The sequence below is a fragment of the Geotrypetes seraphini genome, chromosome 9 (assembly GCF_902459505.1).
Source record: "Geotrypetes seraphini chromosome 9, aGeoSer1.1, whole genome shotgun sequence".
Taxonomy (NCBI): domain Eukaryota; kingdom Metazoa; phylum Chordata; class Amphibia; order Gymnophiona; family Dermophiidae; genus Geotrypetes; species Geotrypetes seraphini.
In genome coordinates, this window is record NC_047092.1 from 118,740,276 (window position 1) to 118,767,329 (window position 27,054).

The 27,054-nt window shown below is 43.3% G+C and overlaps 2 protein-coding genes across 2 annotated transcripts in view; one reads left to right on the forward strand and one right to left on the reverse strand.

Annotated features, from left to right (window-relative positions):
• The window catches only part of CROCC2 (ciliary rootlet coiled-coil, rootletin family member 2), a 993,480-nt gene extending 968,648 nt beyond the window's left edge, over positions 1–24,832 (reverse strand). The window contains exon 1 of the mRNA XM_033959482.1: positions 24,747–24,832. The gene's annotated coding sequence lies outside the window, so the exon portion shown is untranslated. The remainder of the gene's footprint in view (positions 1–24,746) is intronic.
• MAB21L4 (mab-21 like 4) overlaps positions 22,852–27,054 on the forward strand; it is a 131,159-nt gene continuing 126,956 nt past the window's right edge. Inside the window, exon 1 of the mRNA XM_033959485.1 lies at positions 22,852–23,443. Within this exon, the coding sequence (XP_033815376.1) occupies positions 22,936–23,443 (508 nt within the window). The 5' untranslated portion in view covers positions 22,852–22,935. The remainder of the gene's footprint in view (positions 23,444–27,054) is intronic.

Genomic DNA, 27,054 nt, shown 5'->3' on the forward strand with positions numbered 1-27,054 from the left:
ACTTATGTATTTAAACGGTCTCTATCATATCTCCCCTCTCCTGCCTTTCCTCCAAAGTATACAGATTGTCCCCATATGCCTTATGACCTTATGACCCCTACGTCATCAACCTGTTTGGCCACCTTAAGATCATCACATAAAATCACACCTGCTCTTTTGTCGTACACATAATTTCTTCACCCCCTAAACTGTACCATTCCCTCGGGTTTTTGCAGCCCAAATGCATGACCTTGCATTTCTTAGCATTAAATTTTAGTTGCCAATTTTCAGACCATTCATCAAACTTCACCAGGACTTTCTTCATGTTATTCACACCATCCAAGGTGTCTACTCTATTGCAGATTTTGGTGTCATCCGCAAAGAAGCAAATCTTACCCGACAGCCCTTCAGCAATATCATTTATAAAAATATTAAAAAGAACAGGCCCAAGAACAGAACAGGCCCTCAGAGCGATCTCCATTGATCATTACCCTCTGTCGCCTTCCACTCAACCAGTTCTTGGCCCAGCCTGTCACTTTGGGACCCATCCCAAAGGCACTCAATTTATTTATTAGATGTCTGTGTGGAACACTGTCAAAAGACTTTGAAATCTAAATACACCACATCTAGCGCACTCCCTCTATCCAATTCTCTGGTCACCTAGTCAAAAAAATGAATCAGATTTGTCTGACAAGACCTACCTGTAGTGAATCAATGTTGCATCTGGTCCTGTAATCCACAGGACTGCAGAAACTTCACCATTCTCTGTTTTAAAAGCATTTAATTTGCTTACCACAGAAGTCAGGCTTACTAACCTTCAATCCCCTACTTCTTTCTTATTTCCAGTTTTGTGCAGAGGGACCACATCCACCCTTCTCTAATCCTCCGGTACCACTCCCGACTCATTGAAATGGTCAGTCAGTGGTGCCACCAGAAATATAGGAGCTTATCTCTTCTGCTCGTGTTTAATTTCTAAGTTTTCAGTACTTTGTTTTGGTAATTTTCTTGTGGGTTTTGCCCTCCTGCTGTGGAGGTTCCCTGCGGGGACATCATTGCAGCGGGAGATCACAAACTCTTGTAGAAAATCTTGTTTCTGGAGTGTTCCCTTCTTTGCAGTAAGCCCCATGGATAGCCTGCACATCAGATCGGGGCTCCAGGATAGGGAGCTAGCTCACCCCAGGTTTGTATGCTAGTGGGTGGAGCACAAGCTGCATGGTTCTGTGAAGGCGCAACCGGGCCAGACTGCGTGCCTCCGCCAAGTGGTGCAGTGTCCGAAGGTGGCGAATGTCACTGGCTGTGATAGTCGGGCTGGTGGGGCAGTCAGAAGATTTGAAATATAGCTTTCCAGTTTCCTGAGGCTTTAGATCTCCCTATGTGCTGTTTTAGCATTGCCTGCCTTTTCTCCCATATAGCACAATGGAGCAGTGAGTAACAGCTTGATAGCCTGTTTTGGCGATTTGGGGGGGGGTCCTCCAAAGGAGTTTTGGGGTGGTTTTCCTGCATGCCCTACCCCTCCCTACCTCTAAAATTGAAAAAACACAGTTTTCCAGAAGTTCCTGTTCTTTTCCCGGGCTGTTTTAGGGCAAAATTGGCACCCATGGTGGCCATCTTGGATTTTCCCAATTTGAATAAAACTATATTTTTTGCATATAGGAGCTTCATTTTTGCTCCAAATTTCTCAGATGGCCTCCTCAGGAAATGATGGCATGGATTCATGCCTCGTTTGCAGCATATGCCTGTCAAACTTGCAGCCGTGTTCCATGTGCAGCGCAGCCCACGAGGGGGTTGAGGTGTGCATAGATGCAGTGCCTTCCACCTCAGGGAAGGACCTTCTTGGGTCTTCTGCCTCAATTGCCAAGAAAATCACGCTAGGGCCTCTCAGAAGAGTGCTGGTGATGATTTGGCGAAATGCAAGGGCAGTTCCGGTGAAAAGTCTCATAAATCTTCCAAGCATTCTAAGTCTGAGGTGCACAGGGTGGCTCTTACTGCGGGAGGCCTTTTCCCCCCGGATTATGTGAATATGGGTTTTTAAAATTTCTTTTTTTTTTAATTTCTTCCATTTGTGTGTCGCACATACCTATACAAGCTCTAGGCAACATTACAGAGGAAGGGGTTAGAAGAGGGTAGGGAGGATTATGGAGGGCAGGAAGGAGTGGAGAGGAGAGAAGCATTTAGAATATTTCATATTTATCAGGGATACATGCCTGTGGTACCCCCACCGACGTCTAGTCCGTCCGTGAGGACTTCCCCTCCGCTGGACACAAATCTTTATGCTCCCCAGCGGGGACCCCGGAGCGCAAGCAGGCGATGCCTGTGATTGTGTTAGCTACTTTTCCCATTCCCCTGCTCTCCCAGGACAGCTCAGTGGCATCCAGAGATATGGCTAATCTGGCAGAGCTCCGCGATCAAGATTCGTGTGGGTCCCAGTACCTGGCAGACAATCCTACAGAGTGCAGGTTCTTCAAACCTGGCCATCTGGAGGATCTTATTATGGAATCTCTGCAGGAATTAAAGCTACAGCTGGTCCAGGCAGAATGTTCTTTGATGAGCGATCAGAGGCCACTCACCGCTTCCTTTCCTGATAACCTGGATCTGGTCCATATTCTATCAGAGGTTTGGGATAACCCGGAGGGCCCCTTGAAATGAGCTCGGGCCATGGCAAAGCTCTAGCCCATGGCGGTTGCTTTTACCAAGTGCTTTGCTTCCCCAAAGGTGGATTTAGCTGTCATTCAGGTCACCAAGTGTACCTCTCTTTCTACTGATGGAGGGGTAGTCCTGAAAGACGTTCAGGACAGGCATGTGGATTTTATCCTCAAACTCCTTTTTGATTCTGCGGCGGTCGGTGTCAAAGCAGCGGCAGCCTCATTCTTTATTGCCCGGGCATGCCACTCTAAACTACACCACGATCCTGATACCGTTGTGCTGCGTGATTTGGATTTTCTCATCTCTGGAGTAGATTATATGACATTCTGAAAGTTTTCACTAAGCTGTGCGCTTATTCAGTGTCCACCCATGGAATGCTGTGGACCAGGCAGTGTTCCAGGGATTCCTCCTCTAAGGCCACTCTGAGTAAGTTGCCCTTTAAGGGACAGCTTCTGTTCAGCCAAGATCTGGATGACCTCATGGCAAGTGTTCAGGACCATAAACCCAAGGCTTTGCCAGGGAACAGGTCTCGCCCTACCAGGAGTTTGGGGCATCCTAATTTTTGTCAGCGCCCGCACCAGTACTCCAGTCCTCCAGCCTCGGGTCAGAGGTACCCTCATCCTCCAGGCTGCGATTCGGGGGATCTGGTCATCAGCAGTTCTCAAATAGACTTCTGGCAACTCCCCCGAAGAAACAGTTCTGACACCAGGCCTCTTCTCCCCCCCGCATCGTAGGGCAGCTGTCGGCCTTTCTAGCAGAATGGGAAACAGTAACCTCAGACCACTGGGTCTTGGAGGTCCTCCGCAACGGACTCAATTTGGAGTTTTTCTGACCTCTTTAAGAGTTCTTTCTGGATTCCCCAGTGGGGCACCCTGAGAAGGCGCTCAGGGTGCAGGCCAAGATCCGTAGACTGCTGGATATTGCAGTCATCGAGCCCGTGCCAGAGGACGACTTGGGCTCTGGGAGATACTCAATATACTTCATCGTTCCCAAGAAAGGCTCCAAAGATTGGAGACCAATTCTGGACCTCAAGACGGTCAATGTGGCACTGAAGGCACCCCACTTCACATGAAGACTGTGCATTCTGTCATTACTTCAGTGGCGCAGGGGGAGTTTCTGGCCTCACTGAATCTAATAGAGTCATATCTTCATATCCCATTTTTCCAGGGCACAGGAAGTTGCTTTGGTTCCATGTTATGGAATAACACTTTCAATTTGTGACTTTCTGTTCGGACGGGTGACGGCACCCAGGACCTTAACCAAGATAATGGTAGTGGTAGCGGCCCATTTTCAATCCCTGGGTATCCTTTTCCACCCATATCTGGATGATTGGCTGATCTGAGTTCCCTCCTGTGGCCAGGACTGCACCAGAGCATCCTGGCTTACGCTGCCAGCCTTGCGCCCATGACTGTAAAACCGATCAGCCTTCCCATTCATCGCAGTCACCATGAGGTCAAATATGGGCAGCCCCCAATAGCGCGCTATGCACTCGAACACTCTCCGGGAGAGAGAACAATCCCTGGGATCTAGGGTCTGGCAACTGAGAAAGTCTGCCTGGATGTTGTCTACTCCTGCTATATGAGCTGCGGACAGCACTACCAGGTGTCTTTCCACCCAGCAAAATAGCAACCAAACTTCTACACTCCACACTCTGTTTGTCTTGTCACCCTTGTCTTCTTGCACAGGGACCAATCGCTCTGCAAGATCCAGACCACTTTGGTCTTATGACATGGCTCTTGAGCGTGCGGCCTTGACGACCCAGGGCTATTCGACTGCAGTGATTACTATGTTACTACATAGCAAGAGGAAGTCCTCGGTGGCAGCCTATGCAAAAGCTTGGAGGTGTTACCAGGCTTGGTGTTCCAGTCATCAGGAGGATCCCTCATCTCCTTCGATTCCTCGGCTACTGGAATTTCTGCAGAAAGGCCTTGCTGTGGTTTCCCTCAGGGTTCAGATCGCAGGTCTGTCCTGTTTGGGACTGTTGTGCTAAGAGGTTCTTTAGCGGCTCATCTGGACGTGGTCCGTTTCCTGAGTGGAGCGGTTCGACTGAGGCCTCCCTTGCACCTCCCTTGTCCGACGTGGAATCTGAATCTGGTTCTTCGCTCCCTGGTTCATCTGCCCTATGAACCTCTGGAGCAGGCTTCCTTGATGTTGCAAACCCCAACTACCCAACTACCTCGTCTTCCGCTCAGCTGAGGTTTGTGTGACCCGGGTCAGATCCAAGGCACAATCCATTCCAGCCTTACCCGGTCACCCAAGCTCCAATGTTTCAGCAGGGAAGAAGACAAAATCAGCACAGCCCAGGCACAAGGTCTTCCGCGACAGCTCAGCTGCAGATCCTCTCAGATACAGGTTGTAATTCAGAGATAAAGTTCATTAGTGTCTAAACACAAATAGTCTCTGAACACCAATAGTCTCTATCCCTCAGTTGAGGATAGGCATGACACCCAGGAGATATTCTCTTTATAAGTTTTATTTCTCCTGTCTGCACAAAGGAACTTCAGAAGTGTAGATCCAGACTCCTCAAAGCCAAACTTGTCTGCCTAAAATATACAATATCTCTCTGTCTTGGGGTGGCGTGCAGGTGACCCCACAGGCACCAATCATGACCTGTCCAGCAGGGGAGTTTTGGTCACATAGAAGAATAATGAATAGTCTTCTTGTAGAGTCCAATGAGCCGCCAACATGTCTTGCTAAGATGATAAGAGCACAAGACACTGTTCATAGCCATGTTTGCAAAACTGTCTCTCCTACGCATTTTCTCACAGCAAAAGAGTTCCAGTGCTGGTAAATGTCTTTGGCTATTGACAGATCTTGTAAACAAATCCATAATGCTTCAGGAGAGAAAAGATGGTTCTTGACCTAAGTTAAGCCTGAAGCCTCTAAAAGGCTCAAAGGGATAACTCCTAAAGTCCTGTTGAATTGTTGGGAAATGGTAGGGTTATCTTATGTCTGGATATGCCCACACGTGTCCTAGTTTTAGAGGACTGTTCAGGTGTCTGGATGGTTTTTTGAACTGAAGGAAGTTTGTCTGGGTTTTGGACTCCCTCCCTCCAGTCTAGCCTCTAGCTCTCACCCTGAAATCCAGTATGGCTCTCCCGTGTCCCTTACTTACCTCCTCCGGCACTGTAATTTCAATCTTTGGCAGCTGGCAGCTTAAGTGACATGAGCCTGCCGCCTTTGGCCTGCCCTGGAAGCCTTCTCTCTGCAGCATCCCGCCTACTTAGGAACAGGAAGTCGCTACAGAAAGAAGGCTTCCAGAGCAGGCTGAAGGCAGCAGGCTCATGTCGCTTAAGCTGCCTGAAGATTGAAATTACAATGCTGGAGGAGGTAAGCTGGGGACAGGGAAGAGGCATACTCGACTCCGGGTGAGGGACTGGAGAGAAAGAAAGACCATGCTGGAAGGTTGAGAATAAGCACCCACAGGAAGGAGAGAGAGAGAGAGAGAAGTACTCATGGGAGAGGAGGGGGGTTGGAAAGAGAGAGAAAAAGAAGGCACCTGCTGGACAACATAGGTTGGAAGGAGAGAGAGAGAGAGAGAGAAACACCCACAGAGGAGGAAGGAAGTTGAAAGGAGAGAGAGAGATAGAAGAGGAGGGAGAGAGAGAAGCACCCATGGTGGGGAGGGGGATTGGAAGGAGAGAGAAAGAACCACCTACATGGGAGGTAGGGAGTTGGAAGGACAGAGAGAAAAAAAGAAAGAAAGAAGCACCTGCAGTATGGTTGTTGGAAGGAGAAAGAAGCCTCCATGGAGGTGAGGGTTGGAGGGAGGGAGAGAGATAGAAGCACTAAAAAGGCTAAAGGTAGACCAAGAAAATGAGTTAAGGGTGGGGCAGGGGCAGAGCCATGGGCAGGGTTATGTGTCCTCTTTTTTTGTCTTCACAAATATGATAACCCTAGGAAATGGTCCCTGATAACTAGCCTTTCTTCATGTACTCTTAGGTACATCAGAAGCAGAAAGCCTATGTGGGAATCCAGGGGACTGTTAGATCATGAAGGAGCAAAAGAGGCACTGAGGGAAAACAAGACCATAGTGAAGAGACTGAATTAATTTTTTATTTCAGTTCTTATGGAAAAAGATGTAATAGATCTACCTGAACCAGAAATTGTTTTCAAGTGTTACACTGCAGAGAAACTGAAAGAAATCTCAGTTAACCTAGAAGACGTATTGGGCCAAATTGACAAGTTAAAGAATGATAAATCCCAGGATCCTGAAAGAAGTCAAACATAAAATTTCTGATCGGCTGTTAGTGATCTGTAACCTGTCATCAAAACCATCCATAGTACCTGATGATTGGAGGATGGCCAACATAACGCTGATTTTTAAAAAGGGTTCCAGGGTGATTCAAGAAATTACAGACCGATAAGCCTGACTTCAGTTCTGAACAAGATAGTGGAAACTATTATTATAAAGAATAAAATTACAGAGCATGTAGACAAACATGGTTTAATGAGTCAGCATGGGTTCAGCCAAGGAAGTCTTGTCTCACTGACTTGCTTCATTTATTTGAAGGTGTGAATAACAGGATATTACAGTGTTAACTCTTTTTCAGGTAGTCTTGAAAAAGACCTTTAGGAACGTACTGAAAGAAGTACTGACAGCCAAACATCTAAAGAAACTGAGAGTTCCTTGACAAGTTTCTTTAGAAGTTTGGCTGTCAGTACTTTTTTCAGTACATTCTTAAAAGTCTCTTTCAAGACTACCTGAAATAGAGATACCACTGTAATATCCTGTTATCAGCTTAGACTCTCATAGAATTCTGAGCATCAGAGCTGCTACCACCACGGCCGGCGCAAAAAAACGCTCTTCAGTTTTGTAAAAGGGGGAATAAAATAGAAATACATAGACAAAGGTTAAATTGAACCACCAAGAAGCTGGACTCTGCATACAGTGCAACACCACAGAAACAGGGATGCATCTCCCCTAAAGCAAAAAAATAAATATAATTTTTTTTTCTACATTGCCTTCTCTGGTTTCTGCTTTCCTCATCTTATCACTCTCTTCCTTTCATCCACTGTCTACCCTCTCTCTGTCCCTTCTATATGGCATCTTCTCTCTTTCTATTCCCCTTCCAGAAACTTTATGCCTCCCCCTTCCATTTCTCCCTTCACCCCCATTGGTCTGGCATTCAACTTCTTCCCTTCCATCCTCCAATGGTCTGGCAACTCTCCTCTCCTCTTGTCTTCTTCCCTTCCCTCTCCCATACCCCATGGTCTTCACTCTTTCTCTCCCTTCCCTCCACTTTCATCAGCATCTGCCCCCTTTCTTTCCCTCCAACCCAATTCCATCCAATATCCTTTCCCTGCACATTAATTCCATGAGCATCTACCTCCTTTTTTTCCCTCCAACCCAATTTCATCCAGTATCCTTCACCCTTAAGTCTTTCTCTTCTTTCCCTGCACACCAATTTCATCAGCATCTGCCCCCTTTCTCTCCTTCAACCAATCCTTTCATACCACCCTGACCCTCTTTCTTTCCCTCCACCACCCTTCTATGCTCCTCTCTCCCTCCAAACAAGCAAGGTCCCGCGATGACTGCTTCTGCCTCCTCTACTCCTACAGAGGTAAGTTACATCAGTGGGAGTGGGCCGGCAGAAGCAGAGAGTTGTGGCAAGGTCCCACGATGACTGCGGCTGCCGGTCCACCCCCTCTGACGTCACTTATCTCTTCCAGAGTAGAAGTGGCAGACGGCAGTCATTGCGGGACCTTCTTGCACTTCAGAGCGGCTGCCAATTCTGCTTCAGAATAAGTATGGCAGCTACACTGAGATGCAGATGCCGTTTAGAGCAGCCCAGGAGGTTCTGGACCCGGTCGGCCGGCTGTGCACTCCCCTAGGGCTGGCACCCGTGATGGTCCGCCCCCCCCCCCCCGCCCTTGGTACACCACTGACTATAATCAACCTTCTTCCTCCTTTTCTCAATCAACCAATCAAAGATTCCATTCTAGACAACAGAGATCACAGAAATCACAATCCAATCCAAGGAGCAGTTGTCTTTTTGACTCCCTTTTAGAGAGTAAAGCCAAAATTTCCCTAAATCTCCTCCAGATCTCCCCATAAGCAGGGCAGGATTAATTTTTCGAGGGCCCCTTAGGCACACAAGTATTCTGGGGGCCCCCCTGCCCCGCCCACGCCCCATCCATGCCCCGCCCCATTTATCTGTTTTCTTATTTACTTCTATTTCTTTTTATAAAATTCAAAACAAACAAAGATTAGCATGTCTGAACAAATCCCCCTTCTTCCCTTCTCACCTACGTATCCAAGACTTTAACTCTGAACTCTTTCCATATGTATATAAGTGTTCAAATATATTGTAACTTCAAATGTATAGGTGGTCTGGATATTACTTCCATTTGTTATAATATCCAGTAATATCCAGACCACCATTTGAAGTTATATTGATGTTCTAAAGGCTGGATTAGAGATCATATCATTATAATCAGCCACTTGATTACTTTAAGTTCAAATATATTGTAAAGCAGTAATACTATCTGAAATATAAGTTTATATTAATAACCAAGTTTACAACGCCTCTCAACTGCCTATCTCTACGTCAACCAACTGCAACCCATATGTATGTATAAACAACCAAATCTGTAACTCCTCTAGTAGGTTCCACTCCATGTATGTTAACTTGTAACAAAACAACAAGGCAAGCAGTCCACCAAAGAATCCATCATGAAACAAAAGAAGATCGGCAGAAACTAAAGAGATTCAAATCAGGTTTATTAAAGGTGCTCCCAAGAACCATGCCCAATGCATTTCGCCAAACAAGGCTAGTCAACGGTAACAGAAAACCATGTCTTTCATACACACAGAACACAGATACACCCTCACCCAGTATGGAATAAGTAATCACAAACTAAAAACAGAAATATGTTGATAAAGGTTAAACTGAACCACCAAGAAGCCAAACTGCATACAGAAACAATGACACATAGCCCCCTAATACTCTGCAAAATATAAATATCGCAGATGTAAATTTAAAAATACTGACAATCACCACTTTACAAATTAACAAATAGAAATAAAACAAAAATTGAAAATAATATACCATTTTATTAGACTAATCCATTTTTCAATTAACTTTCAGAGGCCCTAGCCTCCTTCAGGTCAATATAGTATACTGCTGTTATATTATACTGTCCTGACCTGAGAAAGGGGGTTTTGGTCTCTAAAAGTTATTTTAAAAAGTATTAAAATAAGTCCAATAAAAATATTACTTTATTTTCTGCTTATATAAAAGTTTTTTCAATACAACTACAATATTTTATTCTACCTTTTGTTGTGTCTGCTTTAATCATCTTGTCTTCACTCTCTTCTTTCTAGCTAGCATCTGTCCGCTCTCTTTCTTCCATGCAACATCAGCCCCTTCCATCCACTGTCTACCCTCTTCCCGTTCCATATGGCATCTTCCCTCTTTTTATGCTCCTTCAATAAACTGTCTATCCTGTGCCCCTTCTCTCCTTTGTACATGATTGATTTCAGCTCTGCCACCTCTCCATTTTTCTCTCTCTGTCACCACCCTGTTCCCTATGCTCTAGCATCTTTCTCTTCTTTTTTTCCTTCGCACCCCATAGTCTGGTATCTTCCCTTCCATGATTCTCTGGCATCTCTCGCCTTTCTTTTCTTCCATCTCCCCTCCCCCTCCATGCTCTGACATCTCTTCCTTCCTTTCCCCCTTCCTTTTCCCTTGGTCTGGCATACCTTCCTCCTTCCCTCCATGCCCTGGCATCTCTTCCTCCCTTCCTTCCCTCCAAGCCCTGGCATCTCCTTTCATTCCCTCCCTCATCTTCCTTCTCCCTCTCTTTCTCCCTCCAGTTGGGAGCAGCAAGTCTCTCCCCCTCTGCTCCCTTTCCTCCTCCTGTCACCCAAGGCCTGGCATCATGAACTTCTTCGGCTAGCAACAGCATTCACAATTCACTGCTGTTGCCGGCTTCGGGCCTTCTTCTTTGGCGAGTCCTGCCTTCATGGAAACAGGAAGTAGGCAGGACCCTGCAGAGAGGAAGGCCTAAAGCCAGCAATAGCAGTGAATTGTAAATGCTGTTGCTAGCCGAAGAAGTTCATGATGCCAGGCCGAGCACCCGGGGCAGACTGCTACTCCCTCCTCCCCCGACCCAGCCCGCCTATCTCTCCTTCCCTCCCATTGCGAGACTCTAAACAGCACCGCATCATTCTATGTAGGCTGCCACGCGGCTTTCTCCTGCCGGTGATTTCCTCTGGCACGTCACTGACTGGAGATATTAACTCTTGTGTTTCTAGACTTCAAGAATGGGCTTCCTTAGTCCGTATGGAATTAAATGCTTCTAAAACCAGACTGCTATGATTTGGTCCCATACTACACAATCTACCTCAGGTTATAGCATTGAAATCAGGAGATTCCTTAACTGAATTTTCATCTAGAATCCTTGGTTTTATTTTAGATTCTTTTTTTATCTTTAAATAATCAAATTAACAATTTATATAAAAAGTGCTATTTTAGTTTACGGATTTTGAGGAGAGTTTGAGGTTTTTTCATCAAAATTATTTTGCTGTTTTGGTTCAAGCGATTATTTTGGCACATCTGGATTATGCAAATTCCCTGTATATCGGATTAACCAAATTTAATCTGAAGAGGCTACAACTCATTCAGAACACTGTGGCCAAATTAATTTTTGGGAAGACATAAATATAGAAACATAGAAACATAGAAATTGACGGCAGAAAAGGGCCACAGCCCATCGAGTCTGCCCATACCAATGACCCACTCCCTGACTTCTACTCCCCTATAGATCCCACGTGAATATCCCATTTCCTCTTGAAATCCAACACGCTGCTGGCCTCAATCACCTGCTGAGGCAGCTCGTTCCAATGATCGACCACCCTTTCGGTGAAGAAATACTTCCTAGCATCACCTTGAAACTTCCCTCCCCTGATTTTCAGCGAGTGCCCTCTGGTTACCGAGGGCCCTGTAAGACTGAAGATATCATCTTTCACCTCTATATGCCCTGTGATATACTTAAAGGTCTCAATCATGTCCCCCCTCTCTCTTCGCTCCTCCAGTGAGTACATCCGCAATTTTTTTAACCTTTCCTCATACGTGAGATCCCTGAGCCCCAAGACCATCCTGGTAGCCATACGCTGAACCGACTCAACTCTCAACACATCTTTCCGGTAGTGCGGTCTCCAGAATTGAACACAATACTCGAGATGGGGGTCTCACAGTGGCATTATGACTTCAGGTTTTCTGCTGACAAAACCCCTCCGGATGCAGCCCATCATTTGTCTTGCCCTGGATGAAGCCTTCTCCACCTGATTGGCAGCCTTCATATCATCGCTAATGATCACTCCTAAATCACGTTCCACCGTGGTCCTGGACAAGGTTTCACCATTTAGTGAGTAAGTTCTGTGTGGATTTTTTTTGCCTAGGTGCATTACTTTACATTTTTTAGCATTGAAGCCTAGCTGCCAAGTTGATGACCACTGTTCCAATTTCTGTAGGTCTTGCATCATAAGGTCAGGAACACTGCCTTTGCCTACTATGTTGCATAGTTTGGCGTCGTCGGCAAACAGTGATATTTTTCCTCTAAGCCCTTGGGTCAAATCTCCTATGAATAAATTGAATAGAATCGGCCCTAAGACGGAGCCCTGAGGTACTCCACTCGTTACTGCTGATGTTTTGGAAGGGGTACCGTTTACCATTACCCTTTGAAGCCTACCATCTAACCAATCCTTTACCCATGCAGGGAATGTGTCCCCTAATCCCATCGATTTTAGTTTGTTCAACAGCCTGCGGTGTGGGACGCTATCAAAAGCTTTGCTGAAGTCCAAATATATCACATCCAGGGACTCCCCGGCATCCAGACGACTGGTCACCCAGTCAAAGAAATCAATCAGATTAGATTGGCAGGACCTTCCCCTGGTAAATCCATGTTGGTGTGGATCACGTAAATTTTCTTCGTCTAGAATCTCGTCGAGTCTCTGCTTGATCAGTGTTTCCATGAGTTTGCACACTATGGATGTAATTTTCTGCCTCTGTTCTGCAGCCCTTTTTGTGGAGTGGAATTACATTAGCTGTTTTCCAGTCTAGGGGTACTTTTCCCGTGCGCATGGAAAGATTGAAGAGCACGGATAGTGGTTCAGCCAGAACTTCACTCAGTTCTCTGAGTACCCTGGGGTGTAGATTGTCAGGTCCCATGGCTTTGTCTACTTTGTTGAGGTTACTTCATTGGTTTCCTGTTTACTGGCAAATTCAATTTATGTGTACCAATGTAATTTTTAAAATTTTTCATGGAATTTTTTCACCTTTATTACCTCTATCATTTAACTCTTTTCGGTTTCACACTACCAGGAATACACATACATTTAAACTGCTCTTCCCTTCTGTTAAAGAGATTTAAACCCTAGGTAAATTCTCACATTCCTTATCCTATTCCTTGGTAAAAGTTTGGAACAATCTTCCCTCGATTATCAGAATGTCATTATCTCTATCACTTTTTAGGAAAAATCTGAAAACTTATCTCTTTCAGAGATTCTTAACTGAGGACTGATCTAATTTATTGAAAATTGTTCTATTACCTACATTATTGTTTTATATTATATTCTTTTAAATCTTTGTTAACCGGCTTGAGTCCTTGCTGGAATGATCCGGTATATAAAATGGAAATTAGATTAGATTAGATGTCTCCTCAGCCACATGGCCTCGATGGTCCACATCACTCCATTTGCACATATTCACCTCAGAATTATGCAATGGACTCTAGAGCACTGCTAATTGTTTCACCACCATATACTTGCCATAACATTTCAAGAGTTTCATTACTGCTCTTTCCAATTTGAACACAAAATTATGGTGTTCTCTCACAGACCCGTCTTCCTCATCTGCTATGACAAAATATAAAAAGTTCTTCCTCTCGCTGTGACCCAACAATGAAAACTATGGCAGTCCAACTGCAGTTTCAGAAACGTCAGTGTATGAGCTTCAGAAGAACCAGCATCTATTTCTTGGAAAGAAAAACAGGTGGTCTAATTACTTTTCAATCAGCCCTCATAGATAACAGTTTTGTTAATCCCACTTTTTTAAAAATTTTTGGCTACTCAATTTTTTGGGTCATCTGTCTAGCCTCCCTTTTTTTTCTATTATCCTATTTTTAATTTTTCTTATTGTTTTACCTATGTACAACAGTGAACATGGACATGTGGAGGGGCATAATTAAAAGAAATGTCTAAGTCTGTTTTGGACCTAAGTCGCAAGTCACCCAAAGTTAGACACGGAAAAAGGTCTATTGTCGAAAAATACGTCCAACATTTTTTTCCCGAAAATCATCCAACTGTATGTTCAGCCGTCTGATCGCCCAGACCGCTAAGTCTTCCATTTTATACTACATTTTCATCCCAAAATTCATCCAAGTCACAAATTCATCCAAGTCACAAACACCTAGAAAAAGACCTTTTGGGCGCGGGGGGGGGGGCATAAAATTGATGGACTGGACACCCAGACATGGCACCAGAGTAGTGGGGTACCTTATAGGGCAGTGCTGTGAACTTCACAAAAAGGGTCCCACATAAACATCTCACTACAGCTCCCTTATAGGTCATGGTGAGGGCCCCCAAAACACCCCTATATACCACCTATATACCATCTCAGTAGCCCTTATGGCTGCAGGAGCCACTTATTTGGCAGTACAAAAGGGTTAGGGTTTTTTGGGGGGAGTTCACATTTTTCACATGAATGCAGTGATTAGAGTGGCTTATGGGCCTGGGTCCTCCTCTCCATGGTTCACTAACCCACCCCCAAGACCACTTAAGCTACCTCTATGCAGCTCTACTAGGCTTTCCAATGCCAGGCTGCCAGGTGCTGATGTTCTGGAGACAGATATGTAAAGACAGATATGTAAAGTTGTTATTACAATTTTTATGGGGGTGGAGGTGGGGGTTCAGTGATGACAGGGGCAGTGTGTGGGGGTCTGTACTTTGTGTCTGCAGTGCTTATCTGGTTACTTTGGATACCTTCTTGTGACTTAGACCTGGTTTTAGATGGCCTAAGTCACAGCGTTCAAGTTCCATCTTGGCAGTGTTGTAAAACTTTCAGTTATACATGCAGTACGACTAAGTCTAGGAGGTAAGAACATAAGAATTGCCATTGCTGGGTCAGACCAGTGGTCCATCGTGCCCAGCAGTCCGCTCACGCGGTGGCCCTCTGATCAAAGATCAGTGCCCTGAGACTAGCCCTACCTGAGCACGTTTCGGTTCAGCAGGACCTTGTCTAACTTTGTCTTGAATCCCTGGAGGGTGTTTTCCCCTATGAAGAGCGTTCCAGTGTTCTACCACTCTCTGGGTGAAGAAGAACTTCCTTACGTTCGTACGGAATCTATCCTCTTTCAATTTTAGAGAGTGCCCTCTCGTTCTCCCTATTTTGGAGAGGATGAACAACTTGTCCTTATCTACTAAGTCTATTCCCTTCAGTACCTTGAATGTTTCGATCAATCTCCTCTGTTCAAGGGAGAAAAGGCCCAGTTTCTCTAATCTTTCACTGTACGACAACTCCTCCAGCCCCTTAACCATCTTAGTCGCTGTTCTCTGGACCCTTTCGAGTAGTACCGTGTTCTTCGTAATGTACGGCGACCAGTGCTAGACGCAGTACTCCAGGTGAGGGTGCACCATGGCCCGGTACAGCGGCATGATAACCTTCTCCTATCTGTTCGTGATCCCCTTCGTTATCATTCCTAGCATTCTGTTCGTCCTTTTCGCCGCCACCGCACATTGCGTGGATGGCTTCATTGACTTGTCGATCATAACTCCCAAGTCTCTTTCCTGGGAGGTCTCTCCAAGTACCACCCCAGACATCCTGTATTTATGTATGAGATTTTTGTTACCTACATGCATCACTTTACACTTATCCACGTTGAACCTCATCTGCCATGTTGATGCCCATTCCTCGAGCCTGATTATGTCACGTTGCAGATCTTTGCAATCCCCCTGTGTCTTCACTACTCTGAATAACTTCGTATCGTCTGCATATTTAATCACCTCACTCATCGTACCAATGTCCAGATCATTTATAAAGATGTTGAAGAGCACAGGTCCAAGCACCGAGCCCTGCGGCACCCCACTGGTGATGCTCTTCCAGTCCGAGTATTGTCCATTTACCCCCACTCTCTGTTTCCTATGCTCCAGCCAGTTTTTAATCCATGTGAGTAATTCACCCTCAATTCCGTGACTCGCAATTTTCCGAAGTAGTCATTCATGCGGAACCTTGTCAAACGCCTTCTGGAAATCCAGATATATAATGTCGACCGGGTTGCCCTTGTCTATCTGTCTGTTTACTCCCTCAAAGAAGTGCAGCAAGTTCGTCAAACATGTTCCACCCAAATCCCACCCTCGGCATTCCTCCAGAAATGCCCCTTTTAACTCTGGTCGTTCAGCAGCACTGTGAAGGCCTAGGTCATTTTTAAATATGTCTAAAACCCGGTTCGATTATCGTCACTTGGACAATTTGTCTCACTGATCGTCCACGTGCCGATTTAAGTCGGTTTTTAGACATTTTTCTGTTTCGATTATGAGCCCCATAATATCTATGTAACCTTCTCTGTGTTACAATCAGAATAATGAAGTAATGGATGTATTTCCCCTCAGGAATATGTGTTAGTAAGTTGTTTCCCTAAAAACAGCGATGGCGATCTAAAATAGGCTAGTGTTTCATCATAATTTTTGAATATCCCTTGAGAGCCGAAAGAATTGTAATCTACAGACAATGTCAGGTCTTGATTTGTCGGAATTTGGACCTAGTAATTCTTCTCTATTGACTGTTCTTGCTCTCTAATCCCCCCTTAATACATTGAGCAGGATAACCGCCCTTTGAGTCACTGATATTTGATTGTTAAATTCTGAAAAATCACAAAAAAGATGTTTTAATCTCAAAAACTGAGAAAAGGGCAAATTTTATTTCAATTTCTAGTGTGGAAATTGTCAAAATGCAAAAGGTGATTCTTATTGATTGATTTCCTATAGACCATTGTGTTAAAACCATAACAGCCTTTCTTATATCCAAAACAGCTATTTGTTCATGATCATAGTGCATCATAAATTTCAAATTAGAATCCTTCTACATATGACCACTAAATTTGATTGACATGTGGTAGGCACCGTTTTCCTAGGCACCTATTGATTTAGGTGCCATTTATAGAATCAGAACCTACTGCTGAAACTATAGGTCTGCTGGAAGGGTTACAAATCAATTTATGGATTTTGGGTAGCATATACTGTAGATTGTAAGTAGTAAAGGATGTTCTATTGTAAGAAAATGTTTCTCTTTAATTGTTAAGTATCCTGCATCATACTCAAATTATACCCAAAAATCAATGTCTTTTTTTAGATCTACTGTGGGATCTTCTTCCAATGGTAAGTAGAAATTAGTGTCAGACAACCGCTATTGAACTTCTTTAATGTAATCACTAATATTAAGAACAACTATACCTCCCCATTTGTCCACCAATTTTATCACAATTTCTCTATTATTCCTCAGATTCTTTAGTGTCATATTTTCTTCCCTGGATAGATTATTTAAAAAATCCTGTCCTTTTTGTTTTCTAACTTGTAGATATCCCATATTGGCAAAAGGAGATGAGTGGGTCATTTGGACCAGGGGGAATCCAACATGATTTCTTTTTAACCACTGAGATATCCACATTAGGGGAAGTTTGTTTTGCAAAAAAAAAAAAAAATATATATATATATATATATATATATATATAATTCTGAAATTTTTTTCAAATCAAGATACACCCTTGTTTAAAAAGGATCACATAAGGTGGTAAGTACAAACTTATAACCCTTATGTAAAACTTGCATTTGTATATCAGACACTGTAACATTAGAAAGTTGATTATATGGAGGTCGAGGGCCGATTGTACAATTGATTGGATATCGGGCACAGTCTGTTCTCCATCCTCTACCTCGTTCTCTCTCCCTGCATGTTCATGCAATTTGCTTCAATTGAACAGATATGGAGAGTTTTAAATGAATTTATAAAGCTACCAGTACTAATCTCCATATGTTATTGCAAATTAGATTTGGAATTCAAGTATGCCGAGACTTTATTTTTTGGTGTACAATTCATACACAGAAACCTAAATTACTACTAATGCTTAAATAGTGAAAAATACAGTATAATCAAAATAATACCAAGGTGAGATAGAATATCTGTTCTCTTTGGCTTGTTGAACTTTATTTGCTATTCTTACCCCTGCTGTTGGTGCTGATCTTGGGGCCTCAGTCTCTATGTACAGGGCTGCTGACTCTGCTCCCTCTTGTTTGGGAGAGTCATTTCCAGCAGAGTGGATGTTGAACACAGCATGGAAGATGAAGACAATGACTCCAGGTAGCAACAGAGGAGTTTAGGCTGCCCTCCCCTTCTTATCCTCTCTCCCACCCATAGAATAACATAAACCCTTCCAATCCCCCCTCCCACTCCCAGAACTGCAGCTCTTTCCATTTACCATCCTGCACATTTTAAAAGTGGTGGTGTTCAAAGGGTGGTGGTGAATGGCACCCCCTCCGAAATGACGGAGGTGATCAGTGGAGTGCCACAGGGCTCGGTCTTGGGCCCAATCCTATTCAACATCTTTATAAGGGACTTGGCAGAAGGGCTTCGAGGTAAAATAACATTATTCGCCGATGACGCCAAACTAAGTAATGTAGTGGGCAAATGCACAACAGACGAAGATTCAATGCCCGACAACATGATGCACGACCTACTCCTGCTGGAGCGCTGGTCTAAGACATGGCAACTCAACTTCAATGCCAAAAAATGCAAAATTATGCACCTGGGCAGCCAAAATCCATGCAAGTCTTATACCCTTAATGGCGAGATCCTAGCAAAAACGGTAGCAGAACGAGACTTGGGGGTAATCGTCAGTGAGGACATGAAGTCTGCCAATCAAGTGGAGCAGGCTTCATCCAAGGCAAGACAAATAATGGGTTGCATACGAAGGGGTTTCGTCAGCCGTAAGGAGGAAGTCATTATGCCATTGTATAGATCCATGGTGAGGCCCCACCTGGAATACTGTGTGCAATTTTGGAGGCCACATTATCGCAAGGATGTGCTGAGACTGGAGTCGGTGCAGAGAATGGCCACCCGGATGGTCTCGGGACTCAAGGATCTTCCATATGAAGAACGGCTTGACAAATTGCAGCTATACTCGCTCGAGGAGCGCAGAGAGAGGGGAGACATGATCGAGACGTTCAAGTATCTTACGGGCCGCATCGAGGCGGAGGAAGATATCTTCTTTTTCAAGGGTCCCACGACAACAAGAGGGCATCCGTGGAAACTCAGGGGAGGGAAACTGCGAGGAGACACCAGGAAGTTCTTTTTCACTGAAAGAGTGGTTGATCGCTGGAACAGTCTTCCACTACAGGTGATTGAGGCCAGCAGCGTGCCCGATTTTAAGGCCAAATGGGATAGACACGTGGGATCTATTCACAGAGAAAGATAGGGGAGGGTCATTAGGGTGGGCAGACTAGATGGGCCGTGGCCCTTATCTGCCGTCTATTTCTATGTTTCTATGTTTCTATGTTTCTTCCACTTTCTATTGAAAGTTTTTCCTGAATCCAGAAAGACAAAACATGGATCTGGGTACAATACTAATTGCTTTATAATTATGGCACTGAATCACAATAATCAATGAACTTTGCCAACTTATGGTTTGCAGAAACAGCTTCAGCAAGGTTAACCATGGCAGAGTTGGAGATGGCATAATGCAGATTAGAGACTAGACTTGATTAATATCACATCAAAAATTACAATAAGTCCTGTGATGATTTATGCCATTTAAGAATAATATCAGTAGAATCAGCTAAGATTAAAAACTGTGTGTGTACTCACCTTTTGTTTTTCTGAGCACAATAAAGTTATTATATTGTTTTTAGATATGAAAAAAATGAAGTTGTTTTTATAAAAATTTAGGTCTCCTTTGACAAAGCTGCACTACTGATTAGTGGTGTGCTGAATGCAAAGAAGCCCATTCTATTTCTATGTGCTTCTTCACATTCAGCGTGCTACTATTTGGTAGCACTGCTTTGTAAAAGAAACTTTTAATTATTACAATTTTTGTGTAATTTCAGATGGCCTGGAATGGATCAATATCATATCTACTCATCTTGGAGAAGAGACAGCTCAGGGGAGATATGATAGAGGTCTCTAAAATACTGCGGAGTAGAACAGGTAAAAATGAATCACTTGTTTATTTTTTTCAAAAATACTAGGACTTGGGGGCATGCAACAAAACTACTACATAGTAGATTTAAGACAAATCAGAGATAATATTTCTTTACTTACCCCTCCTTTACAAAGCTGCGTTAGCGTTTATAGTGCCGGCCGCCATGGTAACAGCTCTGACACTCATAGAATTCATATGAACATTTGAGTTGTTACCGCTGCAGCTGGCACTAAAAATGCTAGCGTGGCTTTGTAAAGGAGGAGGTTAATATGTAATTAAACTGAAATTTATTGTCAAACAATGTGGTGATGGCAGTTAGCTTAGCAGGGTTTAAAAGTCCATAAGCATTATTAAAATGGACTTTGGAAAATCCACTGCTTATTCGTAGGATAAACTATATAAAATCTGTTTTATTCTTTGGGATCTTGCCAGGTTTTTGTGACCTGGGTTGGCCATTGTTGGAAACAGGATATTGAGTTTGATGGGCCTTTGATTTGTCCCAGTATGGCAACTCATGTTCAAATTTATTTAGAGACCCTTTATGTGCTGAAAAGTGGTCTGTGGTGTCAGTAGCATGCACTGAGGCCATTTTTAGCATGACTGTAAACAGCTGCATTTCCTGGTTTCCTCATTAATAGCCACATTAGAGCAGTGGCTATTAACACAGGAGCCCTTACCAACACCTATTTACTAGGTGGTAAGGGCTCCCATGCTAACCATGTGCTAATCAGTTACTGTGCAGCAATGCAACTGCGCTAAACAATTAGCACTGGGCATGCCTATGGTCCAACCCCATACACACCCCAAGTGCTAAAAAGAAATCTATTTTTAAGCGCATGGGTAGCTTGTGCCAAACACAAACCTATCACAAGTGCACCTAACAGTAGCACATTTTGTTACTCCCAAGCAATATATTGCCCGCAGGAGGGGCCTAAGGCTACTGGGCCAATTCGGTTAGCCCAGGTGCCTCAGGCTCCACCTGTGGGCAGGGTTTGAGGCGCCTGGGACAATCAGGCCCTAAAGCCCGCCATTCGATGGATGGCGGGTCTGCTGGATGGATGGGCTTGGGACCTGTCCGTCCGTCCAACTTTTCCTTAAGGTAAGGGGGTGTTGGGGGTGGTGTGGGGTTGGCGGAGGGTCTCACAGGTTGGCGGGTGTGGGTGAGGTGTTCGGCAGGCTGCTCGGGGGTTCAGGGGCTGTTGGGGGGGCTGCATTGGGCAGGAGGGCCTGGGATCCCTCCTGCCCGTATCTTAGTGGGGTGGGGGTAGGGGGTCGCCTGGGCAGGAGGGGTTGGACTCCCTCCTGCCCAGAATGGATCGGTGGGGTGGGGGATTGCCTAGGCAGGAAGGGTTGGCTCCCTCCTGCCCAGAATGGATCGGCAGGGTGGGGGTCACTGGGGCAGGAGGGCTTGGGCTCCCTCCTGTCTGGATCGTCGTCGGGGGTTGGTTGCTGGAGCAGGAGGGTTTGGGCGAGGGGCGAGGGGTGAGGGGTAGATCGCTGCAGGAGAGATGGCTCATCACCCCTCTACCCGAACTACCACAAACCATAGTAGGAGAGATTGGGCATCTCTCCACCCCGGGTCACAGCAGTTCGGGTAGAGGGGTGATCGCCATCACAGCAGGGGAGATAATCCATCTCTCCTGCAGCGATGGTTGCGGTGGGGGGTGGGTAGGGTGCCATGCCGCTGAGCTGATCGCGCCATCCGCCATCAGCTCAGCGGGCCCTTTTTTAAAACTTGGCCTAAGTCAAAACGTATAAGTGCCGACTAGGCAATCTGCCTAAAGTTTTGGTTATACTGCTGTACGCCTATGTCTAGGTCAGCCCACCTCCCGCCTACCTCCCGTCCTTTCCCCTCCTCTAAACATGCCTCTTTTTGCTCTATGCGTTTAGAGGCAGGGGAAAGGCCCAAAATGGTTTTAGATACGTCTAAAACCAGCTTTGGTTATGGGTACTTGGACGATCAGGCTTTTTGATTGTTCAAGTACCCATTTAGGCCACTTTTTAGATGGAGTTTTTTTTTATTATGAGCCCCATAGTATTTTGTATTAAAGTTTTTGGGTTGTAGAACGAATCATCTGAATTTCCATTATTTCTTATGGGGAAATTTGCTTTGATATATGAGTGTTTTGGATTACAAGTATGGTTTTGGAACGAATTATGTTCGCAAACCAAGGTTTTTCTGTACTTTCAAATTATAGGTATTTACACCTGCTCTAGGCAAGTGTAAATATCTATATCTGTGAGGTAGATGCAGTTTCTGCCACTTATGTGTATGCAGGTAAGAATGAGTGTATATACATGTGTAAGCAACTATGTGTTACCTGTGCATGTCTGGTGTCATTTGCATACAATAGTATCTGCCTGGAATGAGGTTAAACTTCATTCCTTCACAATAAGTGCATCAGCTCATGGCCAACAAGTGAGTAAAATGTTTGAGTCAGAGTACAGCCTATGTTCATTTTTCCTATTTAGAAGTGCATTCATGAGTATAATTTATTTCTTTTTATTTATGTTAAAAAATTTATATACCGTTTAAACTGAAATGGTTTACATATCGTTACATACATAATTCAGTAAGACAAATAAAATTAAACATTAACATATTTTAAAAAAATGAATAGGTGGGTTATATTTTCACCCTTTCACAAGGTAACCATATGACAGGTCACTCCATCATGTCCAACAAAAATTTATTTTGGTGTAACCTGTTATTATTTTTCTAACCGGACCTGAGACATTTCCAAAGCTCTTGGCCCCAATCCAGCCATTTCCATGAAATTTGTTGGAACTAAGTTACACATATTTTGAGCTTCCATATGGTTGTATTATAGCATGTTTTTTTTTTGTATCCCTCTCTATGCTTATTCCTCAGGCATTTTTTCCCATGCTTCCTTCTCTGTCTCCTCCCCATAACTTTATTCCTCTCTCTCTCTCTCTCTCTTGATCTTTTTGTTTCTTCCTTGCCCTTCATATATCTCCTCCCTTTTTGGCTTTCCCTCCCACTTGCCTAACAAAGCACTAACCTGAGATTTCAGCATATAGGCATAATCTATAGTACACTGAAAGGCTGCTGTGCACTCTGATCCCTGCAAGAGTTTACAAGGCATTCCTGTCACCACAATGGCTATTAAAATCTCTCTTTGGCATCACTACCGGCATGTAATTAAGTCTCAGAGCAGCCAAAGAATCCAACATTTCCAGAGAGCAGAGAATGTGCTGTTCACAATATTGGAAAAAGTCAGTGCCATGGATTCTCGCTTCAGAGTGGATTACTGCAGGGACCATGAAGCTATTGAATTTTCCCTACGTACCTCAGTGGATGGATTAACCATGGATGTGCCCCTCTGGCTGAATTCTGAAGCTCTTTTGGTACAGGAGAGTTTGGATTCTCAGCAAGGAAGTCATATAGCTTCTAATAGTAGAGGTCTAACACTTAGTGGTTCTTACTATCTAGAGGTGCAAAAAGATTCTGTTGTACCAGAATGCTGGTGCAAAGATGATGTATTTGATGCAACAGTTGATTCCAGAAGGAGTGGGCAGATTGTACCAGGAAAAGTGGTAAAACTTCTGAAGGACTTAATAGTGGCTGCCATTGTTCAATGTAAGCATCATGCTCTTATTGCTCCAGGTAAGTGCCAGGTTTGGTATCCAGTGTTTATGCATTAATAATAATATTGACTCATTACTGTGAGACAGAGATTGTGAAAAACTGAAGATTAACATCTGGGTGGGTGTTTCCACATGGAGGGATCTCAGCTTATTTCTACTAAGTAACAATAAAATTATTTTGTGAAATAAGATTGTTGTAGTGGCTCTTTTGAAGTGTAGAAAACAGTAAGTTATTGCATTCTTTTTTCTCAGCTTCACTGTTTTGAAACAACTTTCCCATATTAATCACTTATACTATTTCTTCTTTTGGCAACTCCCCATTCTGTTCGATACTCTGGATTCGTCTGTCCTCAGAAGTTCCCTCCACCTCAGGTTCCACTTCTGAGCTCTCCTGCAATGATAGGGAGTTCAGCTCCACACTCCCTTCTCTGTTCTCCTTGGCCTCCAGAATGAATTCCGCTCCGACATCCGGATGCTCATCCATTCGCGGGGAGCTGGTGCCCTGAGGGTGTGGGGGCGGGGCCCTAGTGTCGGGACTAAGAGTGGTTTCGAGTCCCAAAGAGACTACCTCCGTCCCGCTGACCCGGGGCGTCTCTAGCGGGAAAGTCTCCAACAATGGAAGGGCAGCCCGCATTCGCTGCAGTAGCTCTTCGATATTGCCAGAGCAGGCTGGTCCAGAGCTCCGCGAGGCCCCTGCCGAACTCTTTTCCCTCCATTTCAGCATCTCCAATTGTGAAAATAATTTCTAAATGGAAATCAATAAGAGGAGCTTTCTGTGGCGCACAGCTCAGACAGGTCAGTCAGCTGCCATCTTGGATCTTCAGATCATTAATTGAATCATTTCCACGTCATTCGCTTCTTGATTGGGCTGAGAACATTTCAGCACCCCTTTGTATACTTTACTAAACTAATTATGGCAGATGGCTCCCACCATAATTCCTCATTGATTCATATGGTTTTTAGAGGGGAGGTATTAATGTTTTGGAAAAATATGTAAAACTTCAACTTGTGCTTTGTAAATCTACTTAATACTTCAGTGTACAATTTGTTTAACACTTGAAAAGATCAAAACAAACTTGTATAAATCAAAAAACAAGCAACTTTCTGACATGACTCCTTGTTTCATAATGCCGTGACAGGGGAAAGACTTCTGTAAAAAACAAAAATGCATTTTGATCTAATCCTTTTAACAATTCATAATCAACTTCTCACACAATTGTTACCTGAGAATATTTTCTCTTTACATCATTACCAAATGCCCTATCAATATGGCAGCAGCGTTTTTTCAAAGTATACAAAGATAGGTTAGCTGACCCACTCACCCAGTCTTAATCAAACTAAGGACATCCATCGAGTTCTTCAGTCAGTCACTGCAGTGATACTGTATCCAATTCAAAAATTCAGTGCTGTTCCTTGAAGTTTAAAAGTTGGATTGGATTTATTCATTTTGATATACCACTATTGACCTAAGTACAAAGATGCACAGTATACAAGAATAGTTATACTTACAAAACAAATCTACAAAAAGAATCATAGCAAACAATATATTGCTTAAACTAGGGGGAAAAAACCCTTCTAAATTGAAATCACCTTATTCAACCCATAATGTACAAACAGAATGGACTTAATTAGATTCTGAAAAGCTATATAAGAAAGTTCAGCATGGAAACTGTTACTTATAATCTCCACCTTCCCACCCCTGTTCTACCACATCAATTATGCACTATTTAATATCTAAAAGGACAAGTTATTGTTATTGTCAATGAGTCACTAGGAGGCATCCTCTTTCCTCATGCTGATAATGAAACTTGTATTAATTTACGTTGGGTTTTACTAAACTGTGGTAGAGCTTCTTATTGCAGGCTGGTGAGGTAAATGCTCTGACGCTCATAGGAATTGAATGAGCATTTACCTCATTGGTCCACGGTAAAAAAAACTTTATCACGGTTTAGTAAAAGGAGCCCTTAATCTCATCTTTACTGGTTGTGCTGTCCTGCTAACATAATAGAGATTGCAAGGACATTAAGTTAAATATACAACATAAGCTGTATTGCAAATAGTCTCAAAATTGAAATAATATTTATTGCCTGTAATAGGATGGAGGTGGACCAATGATTGAAACCATAACATTGCATTTGTCAATTTGGCTGTTATGAGACGCAACAATACGCTCTGAAGTTTTGCCTTATTCCATCTATCAGTGCAATTGAATTGACAAAGTTAATTTTTGTTTCATTCCACTTTTTTGTGTATTTGATATTTGGTTGTGGAATTACTGCTTTTTTGTTCTGTAATAGGATATCATCATTTCTCACCATCCATCAAATGCAAACACCATTGACACTACCCGCAAGGAATACCGGTAAATCAAATCCTCCTTCTGTTTGTTGTACAGTTAAATTTAGAAGAAACTATTTTCCCAGTAGTTTTGCTCTGCTATACATTCCAAAACATGCCAGTGCTTACACACAATGTTGGCTATTGAAGATGATAATACAGAATATCATATAACAAACATCAAGATATCCTCCTGTTGAGGTTGACAATATTGTTACAAAAAATCTCTTAAATTTAACAGCACAACTAATAAAAAGAGGGTTCAATTTATTCCTTGCGGTTGGTGTCAATGGTATTTGCATATGATGGATGCATATGATTATCCCATTACAGGCAATAAATATTATTTGAATTTTGAGACTACTTGCAACATACTGTAGCTTATGTTGTGTATTTAACTTAATATCCTTACTATCTCTGCTATGTTTGCAAGACAAGACTAGTAATGTTAAGATTAAAGGAATACAAGTTGCATATCAATACAGGGAAAAAAATGCCCTCCTAGTGACATTTTGGCAACTACAACATGTCCTTTCAGATATTAAATGATGCATAATTTATATAGAACAGGGGTAGAAGGACAGAGATTATGAATGGTATTTAAACTTCAAGGAACAGCGCTGGAATTTTGAACTAGATACATTATCACCATGGGAGCTGAATGTAGAACTTTATGTCCTTAGTTTGATCTTGACTGGATGAGTGTTGACAGTACACGTGGTAATTAGTGATGTAAATAGAAGATATTCTCAAATAATAATTGTGCCAGAAGTTGATAAGGAATTGTTAAAAGGACTGGATCATAATGCATTTTTGTTTTTATAGGAACCTCTCCCCTTACGGAGCATTGTGAAACATGAGTCATGCCTGGAATCATGAAGGGAGGTTGCCTGCTTTTTGACCTATACAAGTTCATTTTGATCTTTGTAGTGTTAAACAAACTGAACACTTTGAAGTATTAAGCAGATTTACAAAGCACAAGTTGAAGTTTATAATATTTTTTTCTAAGAAAAAAAGATAGAAAACCACTGAAACTATATTGCTCAATGAGGAATTATGATGGGAGCCATCTGACAAAATTGGTTCTGTAAAGTCCATCTTCTGGTGATCCAATAAATAAGAGAGTTATATATTAAGGGATTGTGTTTTTGTGGATTTAATATATTAAAACATCTAAAAATAAATTGTAATTCAAAATTCTGCTTTTTTACTCAGGCTAGAATGTACAAGGTGGATTACACAGCAGGTTCAATGCTTAGACAGTAGCCTAGAGTAACAGCTTCTAGGGGATCA